The sequence below is a fragment of the Bombus affinis genome, chromosome 8 (assembly GCF_024516045.1).
Source record: "Bombus affinis isolate iyBomAffi1 chromosome 8, iyBomAffi1.2, whole genome shotgun sequence".
Classification (NCBI taxonomy): Eukaryota; Metazoa; Arthropoda; class Insecta; order Hymenoptera; family Apidae; genus Bombus; species Bombus affinis.
In genome coordinates this window covers 2,381,810-2,399,492 of record NC_066351.1, presented here as the reverse complement: position 1 = coordinate 2,399,492, position 17,683 = coordinate 2,381,810, and the positions used below count along the sequence as shown (strand labels likewise).

Here is a 17,683-nt window from a genome sequence, read left to right as displayed (position 1 = left end):
ATATCGTTATATAAAACACACACATGACATCCTTGAATATGGTTCATCTCTCTTTCGCGTGTTCACAGAGACATATATACATATGCATATCTCTAGACCCAATATCGATACCTCTTTTAAAAGTTAAATTCTGATCTTTCCTCATCCGAGTGCACACTAAATTAACTTACTCCTATCTATCGTTGGTTGATTGAAAGTTTATGTTGAATCATCGTTAGGGAAACTGAAATATTTATAGATATGTTCGAATAAGTTCAATAGTTCCGACGAAATTTAATATTCGCGTTAAAATACAGATTCAGCGATAATCGTTCACGACCACATTGTTTGCCGCAGAACAGGTGTCGCGCGATTGTTCAAACAAGAAGCTGAGCACACTTCGCCCTATTTAGGTCAGTCCTTATGTATCGAGCCCTTAAAATGTGCCACGAGTCTGCTTTATTGCATATTTAGCACACTTAAAAGAGTCATGAGTATCGATCTTTTTCAGAAAATTGGTGCTAAGAGTATCACGAGAATTAAATATGTCACTTGGTTAAGACCAAAAGGTATCTTTTCTACTTTGTTCTCTATGTATCTTATTCGATGAATAAAAATGAGACGCGTCATAGGTAAAAATATATTCTTTCATCTTTGAAAGAAAGAACGCAATAAAAGAACGAGTCTAAAATTGGACACTACTTAAACGGACGTTTAATTTAATTCTGTTCTTCAGAGTCGGCTAGATCGGCGGTCTTTTTACAAGAGCCTTTTCTGTGCACTGATACGTCGCATCCTGAATTTCTAGTCGCGACGACGGTATTGGATTTGATTGAGGTCTCAGCCTTTGATGTTCGCGAATCCTTTTCTTGATTACGAGTCGCGCGTGTGCCTGCACCATCCCCGTGTATTCTTCTCGATCGAACAATGTCCTAACGCAATAACGTCGCGATGAGAAATTGCTCGTGGCTGCATTTTCTGCCATGTAATTTACCAAGAGGTAAGTATTAATCCCTTGTACATGAAATCGCAGAATATCCAAAAAATAAAGTGGAACACAAGATTAAAACTATAATGGTAAAAAATTATCGAGAAATCAAGGGATACAAAAGGTATACTGGCAAGAATTCTAGGAAAACCATGTTCAAATTATGTAACGCGATCCCATTCACGATTTCTAACACGGAATTCTAGAGCGTTGGACGTTTTATTCTCGGTATGGTCGACGTTTGATGAAACGAGAGTGCGGCCAGCTCGATTCACGGAAATTTCCATCGCTCGGAAACACCTGCGGCGAATTTGGGAGACCATCGAACAGAACTAATGTTGCTGGGCAATTTGTAACGAGACCAGCTACGCGTGCACACCAATTCAGAATGTGAGACAGCGGATCCCAGCGTCAAAGCGCAGATAAATTACTTTGTTTTGGCGGTGAAGAACCACAGCCTGGGGCTCGCAGACATCAATATCAACGACTAATGAGTTATCCCTCGCAGCTTCCTATCGACGTGGAGAACCAGCCAGCTTCGAACCTGTCACTGAGTTCAAAATTACCGGAATCTGTTAAGCTACTTCGAAAAGGATCAGGGTAAATATTAGACATCGCTATATTAATCTATTAAGACTGACTCAGCGAAATTAATTTGCTCAGAGTCAACGGTACTGAGAGAACGTAAATATTCCGAATTTCATATTATTTTGACAAACTACAAAAAATACATTAGAATAGAAAAAGAAAACATTACCATATATTAGTTTAAATATTTCAATTTTGTTAAACTGCTTAAAACTATATGGTCTATATAGAAAAGATATTAACTTTCATAACCACATTGTTAAAAACTGGAATTTAATAACGAAAATTGTATGAGAAGAAATTGCGAGTGAAATGTTATATTAATACAACGTTAATCTCTAGTGGGTTAACTATATAATAAATTAAATTTTTATTTCAAATTTCTTTAATTTAATATGGAAATGTAAAATTTGTGAATAAGAATTTTAAAATACCAATAAAAGAAAGCGGAAGATTTTCAATAACTTTGATCTAAAGGTATCGAGAGTTAACTTACACGAAGCAATTCCTCCGTGTACTTTTCGTCCAATTAATCACTCTTTTAATCGAATAGATCTGAAATTTCATTGTTCAAAGATAACAGAAGACGCGAGTGGTTAATCTCTGTGGAGTGTACATAGCAGCGTCGTTTTGTTTACTCATACGAAGATTCCTGAACGCTGGAAATCGCCAAAAGTTCGAATTGCATCGCGGAAAATTGCGGTGAAACTCATTTCACGTTATTCAGACGGCGATGCTTGAGAGCACGGGTCGCGTCTTGAAGCGGTTTCAAGATCGAGTGCACTGAAACTTGCCGGCTCGACGAATCTAATCTCTTTCTGATCGATGTGAACATCTGCTAGCTATTTTGTAACTTGTATCAATTACATTTTCCTGCTTTGTTGAAGACTCGATAAGGATAGGAAAAATAAATAAAATGAAAGAAAAATTGAGGAAGATTTTATTTGGAGGCCACAGATGAAAAATATGATACTTTTTTATAGTGTCGACCCATTCCACGATTCTACAAATGTTGCTCATTCCTTCAACAATTTTATATTAAAAAAAAACTTCTTTTTAGCCACTAAGTAATAAAAAGGAATAAAATAAATTGTTATGATCGTTGGCGGGGAGACGCGATCGCGAGGAAACGTGTCAGCGAGAGGCGTAAATTCTCGTTACAATTTTGATAATCGACGCCGCAAATCAATCGTTCCGCTGTTTCGATTAGTATAACAGAGGTAGTTCAAATGATTGTAGCACTGAATCAACAGGGTTAATATATGCTTCTATTTTTAACAACATTTAAAATTATAATGAACGCGTCACAAATGACTTAACGATGATACAATTAGTTTGTTATTGTAATTCGACCCGATTTTATGATATTTCTCGATGTATTCGTTTGACTAAGTGACCTCGATTTTATTCCTCTAAACCTCTCGATGCATTCGGTTTGACTCCTCGTATGACACTGAATGCCCTTCGATTTTGTCCTTTGTCTTCTCTGGGAGACAACCTCTACCACGCTCAGGCCTCGCGACCGTTCGCGCCTATGATCACGTATGCCACCTTGCTTGTGTAGGTAAAATAAGGCGAATCGATGTTTTTTAGAACTCGCTGTTTGACAACTATGCGCTTATCGCTACATTGTGTATATCTCGTCGGTCATGTAAGACGATCTGTCTGCGACACTGTAGTACCAAGGGAAACGATTAGGAACACGGCCTATAGTGAGCCTCGGGGCGTAACACAAATGAACAAAAATGATCATATCATATCTTTCTTATGTAGTCTTCACTAATCTTTATTTGGATATAAACTGAATTATCGACTGCTCGTAATCATAAATAAAACAAAATGCAAGATATAAGATCACGATCGGATTTTTAACCTTATTAATTGGTTTTTTCATTGCTAACCGGATTCGACAGAACACTTGGTCGCTCGATATCCTACAGCTGTGACCAAACATTATTACAATGTTGGATTCTTGATGACGACATTTTTCTTCGTGAACTCACTAATGACGTCAAACTGATTTTTTTGACCCACCATCGCCACTAGAAGACGCGATGTAGTACATGTCTCGTTAATAACACTCGATGACTCGATCCTCTTAGATCATAATCACCTACTCCGCTCCTGCACACTACTTTTCTTCTGGCGAATAGAAAATTTACAAAAACTCTTTGAAACTATATTTTTCTCTAGGTTTAAAGCGATTCGTTTCCCTGTTGGATACCTTAAAACCCTCGAATTCAACGAATTGTTCTTGTGAAAGTAAGATTCTTCAAATGTTAGAAACTCGCTGCTGTTCGTAATCTCTAACACTGATAGTTTGGTCAATAGAACAGGAATTGTTAATATTTCGATAAAAGTAGTTCTGCTTCTTGTAATTATATTACAAGTTTGTTTATTGATAGGATTCCAGTATATAAATAAGAAACTTTTAAGAAGCAAGCACATTTATTGAATGGCAAAACGAGCGAACACAGTGCAGATATATAGAAATACATCGAATGTATATCAGAAGCAAATACTATTTTCATTAATTATTCATGACAGCCCTTGGATGTGAAAAGAATTCATTCCAATAAATAGGATGTATAGCATTTTCATGAGGAATTTCTTCTTCTAGTACCTCGAGAGATTTAAACACTGCAGTGAGCCATAATATGATAAAATAAATCAGTTCTACGAAACTAATGATGCTGATGCCAACGTAAAGTCCATAGAGTCCTCCAACTTCACCTATAAAATAAATATTTTTTAACAATTGCAGGTTTGCAAGTTATAAAATATTAAAGTATTACGTTCGACTTAATTTCGAAATTTTCTGAACTCAAATATTTTAATCTTATAAATTCGATGTATGTATGTACATATATAGATATATTAAAAATAGATAAAAATACAAATATTTTCAAGGTTGTGGAAATATATTTAAATACATATCCAGATTTAGACAGACATAAGAAGAACTCCAGACTCTGAAGCTGACGCATGCGATAGCCTCAGGTATGTATATTCGACAGCTTAATGAAAACAAATGGCCCGAGTGCTACGTAGCCATCTAGACACTCTGTCTGTTACTATTCATTAGGATTAGATTGTCGAAACACTAATAGGCTATTAAACCGGATTCGAGATAATTTATTTATTATGCATTTGTTTTATTACGCTATATATTATTATAATATATATTAAATATATGTATGAAATATTTTAACATTTATTAAAGATGTTTGACTGACGTAGTGATTCTCTTCGTCCATTACGTATTATTGGCATTGCCAAATAGCGCGATAAAATGTTGCAATGCGTCGCGAGTGAACGTATTATATTTTTTAGTTTATTCCTTACAATTATATGAGTGTTAATATCAGAAAAATGTGTTCTGAAATGTGTATAAATTATGTTTATTTTGTTTATCGTTGTGGAATGTATACTGGTCAAAGAGGAAAAAAGAACAGTGTTGTCAGACTGAATGACTGGAAATGGACAAACAAGTAAGTGAAAATACTTCATACACTGTTATAGTATAACATCTAAAAACTTACATCAAAGAAAATCATTTTGAATAAATAATTGAAATTTCATCACAGTACATTTATTTTCTTGTAATTCTTAGGATAATCGACAAAGTTGAACGAACAAAATTAAATGTTTTATTGCCATTCGTTACTAGATGAGAAGTAAAAAGGTTATTGTTTGTTTGTAAGGTGATTGTCAAAAACGAAAATAATCGATAAAGTTGTAGTAGGAATATCTTATAACCTATATCTTTTAAAATTACGATAATAAATCTTGAAACAGTGACAGCATGACATGCAATAGTTACTAGGAATATATTCATTGTACGTTTTAGTTGAAATATGGAGAAGATAAAATGTATAAATACTTACCCAAATACTCGTACCAACGGGTAGTCACGTCTTGTTTCAAAAACTCGGTTCCCGAATTTGGAAAATACACGTGCAGAACACTATGATTCGTTACGTTCATGTCTGGACTAGGAAGTATTTAAAAAGATGTTAGTAATAATATGTGTATTTAACAAAAATACAATAATATTTTAATATTCTCTTACAATAATTCTGTGTCGAAGTATCCAGGCTCTATGTTAGATATAGTACTTTGCACATAATATCTCATATCGTCACATTCAGGGTAACAATTTTTGCAATACATTGTTGCATTCTGATCATCGAGCGAGCTATTTAAATTATTGTCTTTGTAAGGTACGATGTTAAACGCTACATCTGTTAATTAATTAATCGATAAAAAATATGATATATAAATTTCTTGTTGAATTTGGTTGATTGTAAATATAAGATAGTTTCTCACCGTAATATTGCAATAAACAATGTATATTCTCCATATTGCAAGTTCTGTGGAAATCTGAAAACGATTGATAAAGCGAAAGTTTTGGTCAACATTAGAATATTACAGAAATATTTTATATTTTCTTAAATGCTAAAGGCAAGATAGAATCAAATGATGCAATACGTTCATTACTAATCGAGTTTCCATTATCTAATTCATGCGCTAATATTTGTAATAAAAATAAATAAATTTACATAACAGCTATCTTTATATTGTATTTCACATTGTGTTATGTTATATTGTTAAAAATGCTAATTTCTAATTTTTGAGATTCTACCATTGCTCAACTGCAAATGAATACTAATCAAATTTAAAAAATTTCTTATTAGTGAATATTTATTGTTAAGATATAATCTGAAATTAATAAATAATAGAATAGGGGAGTGTTTGGATTTTTAAAGATTCATTTGCCTCTCTTACTTAATTAAAGTATCATATGGTAGCTACAAGAAACGTGTAGTAAAATTACATATTCACTCAGATTTGATATTTTGAATGAACGCGTGAAGATGTACATTGCTTTCTTTCAAAAACACAAATCTCCATCATTTGGGCATTACTTCAAATTCGAATTCTATAAAGCACTATAATAACTCTTAAACTTTTTTTTAAATTTCAACTTAAAACAGACTATATTTACTTTCTTTTTCATAAAAACAGACGCTTCGTCTTAAAATAATATTATTTTAATTCTCCTAAGAATTTAAAACAAACGATTCTCTGAAAAGTGAACGAGTTCTACTGGAAAAAAATCGAACTATAAAATAGTTTTCACCTTCGTCATATGGATAGAAAAACACTCTACATTTGCAATGGTTCCATACGTGCTCCACTTTGCAGGCGACTATGCAGTCATTATAGGTGTAAGGCGTGTGGTCCGAAACGTATTCGTCGGAAAAAATGCAGCCCCGTTTCTGCATCGAATATGAGCGAATATTGTCGGTACTGTACAACCCAACCGCTTTCAAACGTACGTACTTCTCGGTTAACGGACCAAGCAGAATGTCCGAAACGCTGCCGCTACCCGAGTCAGGGTAATCGTAAGGGTCGAATATCATCACCTGATAAATATGCATATCGGTTGGCAACTAAATGAAATTTCTATGAAAAATTATGAATTGGTCGTTTTCGATAATTCTAACATTAAAGAAGTTTCGTGGATAGCTCGCCTGTCTCTAATTGATTGTCATAACAAAACTGCAAACATTTATACAAATTCGTATTTTTATTAATATTTTTATTAATTTCTTGTCATTAGGTGATAATGACAAAATCCGCAATCAATAGAATGTTACAATGCCGAGGACGGAGGAGTTGAATAAGCATTAGTTAGGGCCTTTAAAGATTTATGGCCAATCTGCGGATGTCTGTATATTTATAAAAAATTTGAAGGTTCAAGAAAGTATATAATACACATAAATACATAATAAAAATATTAAAAAATATACTATTCTAAGTATATTATAACCCTTAATAAAGGAAACGGATCTCTAATTAAGTTCCGGTTATGTTAATAAAAATATGAATTTGAATAATGTTTGCAGTTTTGTTATGACAATCAATTAGAGACAGGTGAGCTATCCATGAAACTTCTTTAATATTAGAATTATTAAAAATGACCAATTCATAATTTTTCATAGAAATTTCATAAATTTACGACGGTACGTTTTTGGATTTTGTCCGAAACAAAATGTCATGGGCGATTGTGATTTTTTGCAATGTATGTATATAAGGAAAAATTTATTTATTCTTCTGTATTATATGTTTTTTCTTGTATTTTTGAATTTTGATTCCTTTAGTACAAGTTTTATTCTTTGATTGTTGCTAGTTCTATTGGTTATTTGGTTATAGCATGTTAAATGCCCTTTACGAATGGCTAAATTGATTTAAAATGACTATTTTTAATTAAAACAAGGATCACTTTAAAAAATCGATTCATTCCTTTCTACGATTGTAAACAAATTCATCGATTCTAGTTTTGTAAAATCTGGTGCTCTCAAATATTGAAAATTGCTTAAAAATGAAACGTAAAATATATTGTACTCGCTTTGAAGGTATCGTCCCAATGCAGAGAAAATAGAAACAAGTTCTTTTATTGTTATTTTATATAAAAGAGAAATTCGAGAGTTCATAGTAGAAGATTAAAACGAATAACACTTTTGAAATACGCACAAGGATTTTTTTGCGTACATTTAAATGTCCGAAATATGGTTCGCTTGCTCTAAAAGAGAAGCTACGCGATCACACGAATAACCATCATACGCTCGTTGAGTTCCTTCGCGCAGAAGTTCCCCGTTCTGTATTTCCATCAGGTGCAATAAATCCGTTTGAATAGATTTCGTTTAAAAGAATTTGCCCCTCTCTAGTTTCTTCTTCAAATATTCCGACCAATCTATCACGTTTCCACATGACAACACAGTAAACCATTTTGCGTTTCATAATTCGTAATTACTCGTGCTTTTCCCCACGAATAAATCTTAAATCGTTATAAATTTAAATAAACTAAATTATGCTTGAAGTAACATTTAGAGCATGAAACCAGTGTTTAGAAGTGTCATTAAATGGTACACAATGGTACACATACGCAGGAAACGTGCATTGGACAGTGTGAATGGTCGCAATGCTGGACCAAGCTTTTTCAAACACGAAACGAAACGTTGCGTTGTGTTGCTAATGACTTTCGCCGAGTTTTTGTCAACAGGCATTTGCACCACAATATAATCGTTGACGACCATGTTCGAACAAACAAAGAACAATTAGGAATGCGAAATGGCAAGATTTTTATGTTAAATACTTAAATAATTATTTGAAGTTAATAATATTTATAATTAACACCAGAGTTGATCTCTAATATGTACCTTCCGGTATGTGAAATTATCTTTCTGTCTCGTCTACTAAACATTTGCATGTTTTTAATAATTGCAAAAACCGGAAATGTGATAAATATGATAAATAGAAGTAGAAATATAAGAGTAATATAAAATAAAAAGACGATAAATAATTACCTTCCAACCAATAGTGGGTAGTATCGTGTAAAAATAATCATCCAATAAGGGATCCATCGTCACAGTTAAACCGTTCTGTATACCTATGTCTCCGACATAATACAATTTAAATTCCTCCTGTTTAAAAAACCTATTACAAATAGAATTAAAGAATGTTGAAGGATTATCAATATTATAATACTGGAAAAAAGAATTGTGGAGAACTTACTTAGGAGCATCACCAAAACTCTCGGCAATATAATTAAAAATGCAACAGAATCCATTTTTCGTTTTTCCGACACTGAATATATCAGAGCAATTCATTCTCTGATTGCGGAAATAACAGTTGAGTAACATAGACGAACACTGTGGTGTTAGCTGAAATTTCCTTTGCTTTATTAACTTTATAAAACTAGATTTTTTATGATCCAATAAATGAATTACGTATTACCACAGAACATACATATATGTATGTATAATTACTGCTACTCACACGTTCCATTACGTCGGTGATATCGTAATTATTCCCGTAAAACTTGGACATCAGCTGAATAATCTGAGTGTAATCACCAGCAGTGGTAAATGGCGAATCGTACAAATCACCGACTTTCCGTATTTCGTGAAGAATTTCATTCACGGTCAAATTACTGATTTTCGCTTCATACCTGACATTCCAATGAATGTAAATTAAAATCCTTTCAATTGATAAAATTTTGATTAAAATGTAACATTTATTGGTGATTGAACACAAAACGCAAGCATATCAACGAGAACGGTAATCGAGCAGCATAATTCATTCTCAAGCGAATGATTCGAACTATTTGCGCCATTAGTATCCTTTGGTTGCCCGTAAAACTTAGCAAACTATTCCACTCGGGGTGTCATTGGATTCGGTGCATATTAATACTTGATTAAATTGGCGAAAGTTAATCGGACGCAAATTAGCGTTCATTAAATCGGCTGGCGCGAATCGATAACTATATTAGAGCCGCTAGCCGGCATGGCCCGACAATGAACACGTTCACGGTGATTATCACAGTGATTAGGTGGCGGCGGCTGACTGCCGGTGCTTCACGGTTCTTCAACGAGGTCACGCTTTTCGAGTGCAGTTATTGAAATTATCCGTGCCGGTGCAATTTTCTGCAGTGCGGCGAAACGACGTGCTATAACCCTCGACCAACTTATCCCCCCTACCAACCCCCTTTCTCATTCTGCTCCACCCTCTTTCTATTAAACCCCGTGGTTGCTACGCATTAAAAGCCACGATGCTTGCTCACACTCACTCCTCGCGAGAACACCGGTGTTTATTTAATACTCAACAGCTCCTCACATTTCAGTCGCGAGTTTCGTGGCGGATTGAAGACTTATTCTGTTAATGGTGCAAACAGAGACGGCTAGAAAGACAGTAATCAGAGCTGGTGAAAAGGTTAGGTTTTCATGTCGTGGTTTCGTCCATAAAATTTAAAGGCTGCCCCCACGCTACCCGTTCAAATCGCTTAATTAAAACGAGATCGCTGAGGGCTCCGGTTTTTAATCGAACTTAGACGTTCAGATAATAAAAGAATGAAATTGGACGATGATTTTCTTGTTTTCCCTTTCTTTTTTTTTTTTTTTTTTTAACGATATAGTACCTCGTTTGCGCATAGCTTATCGATTTTCTGCTTCGAATTTTCATTATATGTATTTTAACTTACCGGGGAATTTTATTTCATTAGTTGGAAAATACTCCGACTCTAACGTGGCTGTTACTGGTATATCTTTGTACGCCTGATAAATATTGACCATCTGGAGAAAGCCGCAAATTATGGAGATTATGTATACGAGAAGCCATAGGAACCTAAAAATATTCCAAATATTTAAATACTTAAATAGTCGCTCTTCTCTCGTACAGTGTATTTGGTTATACAGATTTTTACTTTTTAAATCAAATTTTCCATAAAATATAAAGTTTCCTGATAAGAAAGGTAATAGCTAACTGACGAATGAAAAGATTCTCGAGTTCGCTTTTTTAATGAACATGATACGCGTTTGATTGCCATTAAACACCCTTGATGCTACGTGAACTCCTATAAAAAATAACGCTTCAAGCGCTCGTAAAACGATGGTTCACTGCTTTTTTCATAGAAAATGAGAATCTCGTTTATTACCGAATTCGTTTTATAAAAGTCGCTCACTATACGTAACTTTATGTTTAATTATTCACCCTCCATGGCGTATCATTTTCCCTAGTGGAACACTGAAATTTCATTGTTATCTTCCTTATTCCTTCGTTCATTTTTTTAGTCTCAGCTTTCCTCACTTTAATCCTTCATAAAATCTTCTATCGTCTTTTAAAATAACACATCGAACTACAAGATCTTCCTGTACCCAAGATTTTATGGGATTTATGGCTATATGCCTTGAATGTTGCCAAAGGAAAACATTTTTCCTCAACACAGATATTCGCGAAATTTTCTTCATGAAAATATTCAAAGTATAGTATTCTTTCCAGTATTTGATGCGTAAATATAAATTTGCATATATCCATATACTATTCTTAGATATTGTTTTGTTCGCCACTGTATAGTATATACAAATATATCGAAATGTAATACTAATATTTACTATGTAAAACAAAAATCTCTCTTCTTAGTTTCCACTTCTCTACTTTATGTTAATAAAACTTATAAAACTATGAATCTTTATAAACATCTGTATTCTAATGAACGTATCTGCATTAAATTTTACTAAGGTCCTTGTGCTTCACGATAAATTCATTACAATAGTAAAACTAACTAACCAAGTTCAATATCGTAATCTTGTAAGTAAAAAGGCATCTGCATTTTTTTATGATTATATTGCCTTGTTACGTGATACACTGGATACGCTATTTAGAGCAACGAAACGATCAAGTATCCTAGGAAATTGTGCTTGGTACATCGAAGAGTATACTGAATATAAAATGAAGATAATATCGTGTATTTAACAGGAAGCATTTCGGCGAACGATCAAATTAGTCGAACAGATAATCGTTTGGTTACTCAAAACGCAACGTATTTTGCCGTGCATATGAAACGGAATAATTTCGTAATGCGATTATACGCGATTACCTGAAACACTGGGAATATCCATATTCCATGAATTTCACTTACTTCTCCAACCAGGTTACTTCATCTTTCAAAAAATACTTCAGACCCACTAAAGTTGTGTGCTTGCAGTATAATCGCCAATATTTCGTGAATACTCTGCTGTAATTCAATACGACGGTGTGTTTGCTTCGATTTGATATTGGACGTTCGTAAGGAACGTTGAACTTTCTTCTATCTCCTTCGTTCATGGTACTCGTATCGTCGTATCGTTGATCCACAAAATTGTGAAGCATGATTCAAACGAAAATAAACGAAAACGCGAAAAAATAATGAATCTTCTCCAACAATACTCAACGTAAACTCTTGTTATCCTAGAAAAATTGTGGTTAGTTATTAATCAGTTTATTATTTGTAGAGAATCGAAAGTGGAAGAGGTGATGTGTAGAACCAGACTTCTCGTTGCGACGCGGATAGAATAAAATAAGCGTGGATGAAGAAATTTCGGATTTATATTGGTAAATACGATCCTTGACTATGATGTGCGTATGTTTGGGGCAAAAATGGAAGAAAATAAACATAGGCGAATAAAATAAAGTTGAAACGAGTTAGATCTAGTTACGCTCAATTTGAATTGTACACGGTGTTAATTGGCAATGTCGATTGAGTAAATTCTTAATTAAGTCTATGGTTCAATTTTTTTTCCTAGCCAAACCGGTTGTCTTTGTTTAAATATTGTAAAAAAAGAGAAGAATGAAAAATATATTAAACAAAAGTAAAGCGAGATATATATGGCGATAAAATATTTCTGAAAAACGTTTATGTATACCGATAGATGGAGTGTGCATAACCAAAGTTTCAGCCGCAGTTATACTTCAAACGAATATATTGGGTGGTTGTGCGACGTTCCATTGGCAGAATTTCCATCGACGACTGGGCGCCACGTTGTTCCTCGATTAGAATCGTAAAACACTAGCGGCCTCGTTTCGCGTGTTGCACGTGTCGCATGGGTGACGGAACGATTCCACTTCGAAAAGATCGCATATCTTAAACCATTTAATTACTGATACGCTTCGCTTATCTCATGCACGGTCAGTCGCTCCTTGCCACTGGAAAGTTACGGATCGTGCTTGCACATCGTGCTTCGTAACATACCTATTGCCCTAACGTTACGCTCTTTCGCACATTCTCATTAAACGTGTCTTTGGTTTCTAAATTGTATAAGATTGCTCCTGAATTTATCTACATCTTTTTCCTCTTATACATCGCTTGTTGTATCATTCTTTAAACGACAAATATCTTTCTTTTAAGATGAACATTTAAATATCGAAATTCTTCTCATTTTTTAAATATGAACATTTAAATACCAAAAATCTTTTTTCCTTTCAAAAAAAAAAAAAAAAAAAAACTAAACACCAAAAATTTGAATATTCTTTTAAGATGAATAATTGCGAAAGAAAATCTGTTAAGGATAGACGCATGCGCTGCTACTATAATAATACACGGCTAATTTTTCTCCATATTATTTTTCCTCGGAAAGATCCTTATTTTAAGTATTGGGTTGTAACATATGAAATATGCACTTTCTTTATATCAATCTTTAAATCTTCTTTCCAGTAGCGTTATCTTTATAGATTTATCATTGTATACTATTTTAAAGTTGAACATTTTTTTCTATAACGTATGATTTAGTGATATATCAATTGATAAAAGCTTCATGTGTTCACCTAATAACAATGATTATTTTGATATTATATTTTCATGTTATATTGTTTCATTCGATTAGCTTCTAACAATTGTGCTAGCCAATGGAAGAAATGGTAAATCAGTGCTCAACAAGTGAGTCTAACAAGTAACTGGAATCTGCCCTTTCGACAAGTTGTCCTTGAATTTACCCTGTAACTAGTTATTAAGGTCATAAAACTTCGGAACTTCATCAGGTGTCAGGTTCGTGACTGGAATGATCCAGCAAGATGGGTGGCAGTTTAGTCGCTAATCCAGCCTCGACTATCTCACGCTCTATCGTTTCAAGCGTGTCACAAGCCGCCTGATGTTGCGTACGTGTGCCGTTATGAAAATGCGTGGTTCGCTGGTCTACGCTCGTGAATATATTATAAGGAGGATGTACGTGTAACCGTGGGTTGCAATCTTGCAATCCTGACACAGGTTCAAAGAACGAGTTAGCTGTACGTAAAGTAGATCAAGTTTACACGACGTTAATCGAATCACTATACTCGACCGTCTTCCTCCTAAATCTTTCCCTCGTCCCTTAGTATTGTCGATACGAGAACGTCTGTAGACAGGATGTGTCTCACCCTACCTCTGTAGAATTATTCCTCCCTGTTTCCTCGTGGAAACGTTTCGTGAATCTCTGCTGAAGTTCGCACGAGGATTCCGCCGAGGAACCATCTTGAGTTGAGAAATTTATTCGCAATTGTTTGCCGAGGTATTACCCGCCGTTTGAGTAACTTGCTTTCGTTTACTCGGTGTTTCATTTGGGTTTAGTATGGCTGTTTTATTGCATAATTTAATTGCGCTGATATTCGATTAGGAGAGACGATTCTGTTGCGTTTTACTGCCCGGAGTCTGACTAATGGTTTACTTATACTATTTTATCGCCTATAGGATAATAAAATTTACTTAAAAGGAAGGCTGTTTATATAATTTAGTAGCATAATAACATGTAAATGCAGCTTAAAAATAAGAATAATAGATGAAATTTATTTTATTTACGTCATAGTTCATTCGTATTTCAGTTATGATTATGAAGAATTGATACAAATCAAAGAATTTATTAAACTCTGCATTTTCCTTTTTTATTAGGTTATCGGGAATGTTCTTCTCGTTTTTTAAATAGGAGGCGAGTATAAAATATATTTCCTTCTGTGTACCTTTCTTAAAATAATGTATGATCCTTTGTCTTCTACCACCTTTTGCCATCTCTCCAGGAGCTTCATAATGGCATTATTCCAAAATTTTCTTGGCTTACTTTTAAAATATTCTTCGAGTCCGTTTTTCATTTCGTTTACTGATTTGAATTTTCTATTGCGAAGAAAGGAACAATAATAGTCCAATGGTGCAACGTCTGGAGAGTATGGAGGATGTGGTAAAACATGCCAATCAAACTCTAGAAGTTTCATTCGCACCGCTAAAGAAACATGTGACCTCGCGTTATCGTGGTGGAACACGACGCCACTTCTGTTCACCACTTCAGGACGTTTTGTGATAATGGCTTCCTTAAGTTTTTCGAGTTGGGTGCAATATTTTTCACTGTTAATCGTTTGCCCTTCCGGAAATAATTCGTAGTAGAGGATACCCTTGCAGTTCCACCAAATTGAAAGCAGCACCTTCTTCGGGTGAAGTCCAGGTCTTGCTACCGTTGGAGGACACTTATCTCGACTTCACCATGATCGCTTGCGCACAGTGTTGTAGAGAATCCAACTTTCATTCCCAGTAATTAACTCTTTTAAGAATGGCTCTCTTTTATTGCGTTGAATTAGCAAATCGCATGTCGAGATTCGATTCAGGAGATTGCTCTCCGTCAGTTGATGGGGGACCCACACTTCGTAGCGATTAACGTACCCAAGATTTGTTAAATGCTCATGAATCGTTGTTCGCGGAATGTTTAAAGCATCTGCTATTTCACGAACACTAGACCTTGGGTTTTTATCGAGGTAGGCCTTGATAAGGTCAGTATCAGTGGTGGATGGACAACCGCTGAGATCTTCATCTTTCAGATTAAAATTTCCGTTTCTAAACCTCCTAAACCAATTCCGGACTGTTTGAACAGTTATAGACCGATCACCATAAACGTCATAAATCTCCTTTGCAGCGTTTTTAAGCGTACTATCTTTGTTAAAGCAGTGAAACATAACGTGACGAAAATGTATCTTTTGGTCTTCCATCTTTCACCACGTAAAAAACTCTCGATACATTTTCTACTAACGTCGAGAATGTTCTCTTGCCTTACCAGAGGATAACTAGTGACCACACGATTGACGGTAGAGTGATTTGGTGGTTTGTTTACTTGAGCAGAACGAGATAAGGCCCCGAGCGACGAACGCAAAAAATTCCGGATGACCTGATGTTTACGTTTCCTCACGTTACCCTATGTTTACGTTTCTGGTTTCGTTTATTCGTTTATTCTATTTGTTTCTGTTTGGTATCTAACTAGTGATATACTTATATTACGTGGAAAATGATGTATTGCGGTATACCATTGATTAATAGACCCACTAATTCTATCAATACGCATATAAAATTGGAACGTAGAATATATAATCAATCGATGCTCATTTTATACTCAGTGGCACGAATCAAAGCAAAGCTCGTTTCAATAATTAATAATGCTTTGTTTTCTGTAACTGCGTTGCCTAGGTTTCGTAGCCTCACATTAGATCCGTGAGAGGCGATAATTCATAGAACATGGAACTGCGTATTTCCACGATGAACCTTTGTGGTATCGTATTGCCTTTGTGAGATTCAATGTAACTGTACGTAGTTATCATTGTTGCTGCGCCTAATCACGATCCTTCGCGTATCCTCAGCGCTCCGTCTCTTTGCTTGTTCATATTGTTTAGTCGGAAAATTCATTAGAGAACTAATTACATACGATATACGGTCGGTGAACGAGGATTGCAAAGCGGAAATAGGCAACGATTTAATTTATCCGTTCCTCATTCGCAATGAAACTGTAAGTATGTTACAGGCTGAATGTTTCACTACGTGCTCCATTTAAAACTCATAGAAATTTAAAAGAATATTAGTTTCGAATACTAAGGTCTTTTTGATAAAAAATAAAGATGATAAAGAAAACTTTTTAATACAAAATTTATTTCGATAGTAGGGAATAGTAACCAATAAGAACCCCAGAATTTATTATCATTGCTAAGTGGTTGATTAATTCATAATTCTATTTTATATTTTAGTAACAATTTTCTAGGAAATGTACATTTTTTAATTGTGTCACTATTATAGCGAACCACAGGATCAAGAAAAGATCAGCTTAAAATTTTGTTATCTTAAAAAACTTTCGTAAATAATTTGACTAAAGTAAGGCATATTAATATTAATATTTAATAGATTAATTCTAACTTAATAATAAAATTGGAAAATTTATATTCTAAATTCAATTTACATAGGTACAGTTGAAAAAATGATTTTAAACTTCTTGGTCGATCCTGCATCTTTATTTATCCGATTGCTATCGTTCAGAAACACGTTTTCAAAAAAGATATAGGAAGCTTTTTAGATCATTGAATAATCTGGGAAATACTGTTAATTCGTGCAATCGACTATGAAAAAAAAAAAAAAAAAAGAAAAAACGGAATATAATCGACTCTTTTGCTGCCTAAAACGAAAACGTAACTGCAAGACGGATGCTCTTTGAACGGGCTATGATCTTTTTCTTCTTTTTGGATATGCTACGGACACCGTTATAAAAATTCATTTGGCTGCCTACGAACGAATTTAATGACGATAGGTGGTTTGTGTAATGCCTAAAATTGAATGCAAAACCGCGACACCAGATCGATTTGGTAAAACCGTCGGTTCCTATGTGTAAACCGATGTAACGATAAAATCCCTGAACAAACAACTAGGAGATATCAATTTCTGCTTTGTTTCTAAATAACAGCCCGTGACGCAACTACTAACCCTTTGCACTCGGAATTTTATTTCAATTTCGCTAGCAGCAGCTCCCAACGTTTTTA

General features: G+C 34.5%; 2 protein-coding genes across 3 annotated transcripts in view; one reads left to right on the top strand and one right to left on the bottom strand.

Moving 5' to 3' along the window:
• Positions 1–3,653: 3,653 nt before the first annotated feature.
• LOC126919424 (sodium channel protein Nach-like) lies at positions 3,654–16,515 on the bottom strand. 2 transcript variants are annotated; one of them, XM_050728719.1, is made up of 11 exons: positions 12,802–16,507; positions 12,039–12,346; positions 10,602–10,744; positions 9,401–9,572; positions 9,137–9,285; positions 8,929–9,058; positions 6,699–6,984; positions 5,885–5,938; positions 5,628–5,799; positions 5,443–5,549; positions 3,654–4,288 (listed from the first exon to the last, which is right to left on the bottom strand). In XM_050728719.1, the coding sequence occupies exons 4-11, from the start codon at positions 9,449–9,451 to the stop codon at positions 4,086–4,088; spliced, it is 1,152 nt and encodes a 383-aa protein (XP_050584676.1). In that variant the 5' UTR covers positions 9,452–9,572; positions 10,602–10,744; positions 12,039–12,346; positions 12,802–16,507; the 3' UTR covers positions 3,654–4,085. The 2 variants fall into 2 exon arrangements, with proteins under 2 accessions (XP_050584676.1, XP_050584675.1); XM_050728718.1 differs by having other exon boundaries at positions 10,602–12,346; positions 12,802–16,515.
• Positions 5,020–17,683, top strand: part of LOC126919390 (nascent polypeptide-associated complex subunit alpha) — a 115,626-nt gene continuing 102,962 nt past the window's right edge. The window contains exon 1 of the mRNA XM_050728580.1: positions 5,020–5,046. Coding sequence (XP_050584537.1) covers positions 5,035–5,046 — 12 coding nt within the window. The 5' untranslated portion in view covers positions 5,020–5,034. The remainder of the gene's footprint in view (positions 5,047–17,683) is intronic.

What these genes read in the sequence shown, in the direction of transcription:
- LOC126919424 (XM_050728718.1), bottom strand. Translation starts at nt 9,451, where the DNA reads ATGTCCAAGTTTTACGGGAATAATTACGATATCACCGACGTAATGGAA. An exon ending in AGTTTTGGTGATGCTCCTAA is followed by an intron (nt 9,059 to 9,136) that starts GTAAGTTCTCCA and finishes TATTTGTAATAG; the next exon opens with GTTTTTTAAACAGGAGGAAT. An exon ending in TACTTCGACACAGAATTATT is followed by an intron (nt 5,550 to 5,627) that starts GTAAGAGAATAT and finishes AATACTTCCTAG; the next exon opens with TCCAGACATGAACGTAACGA.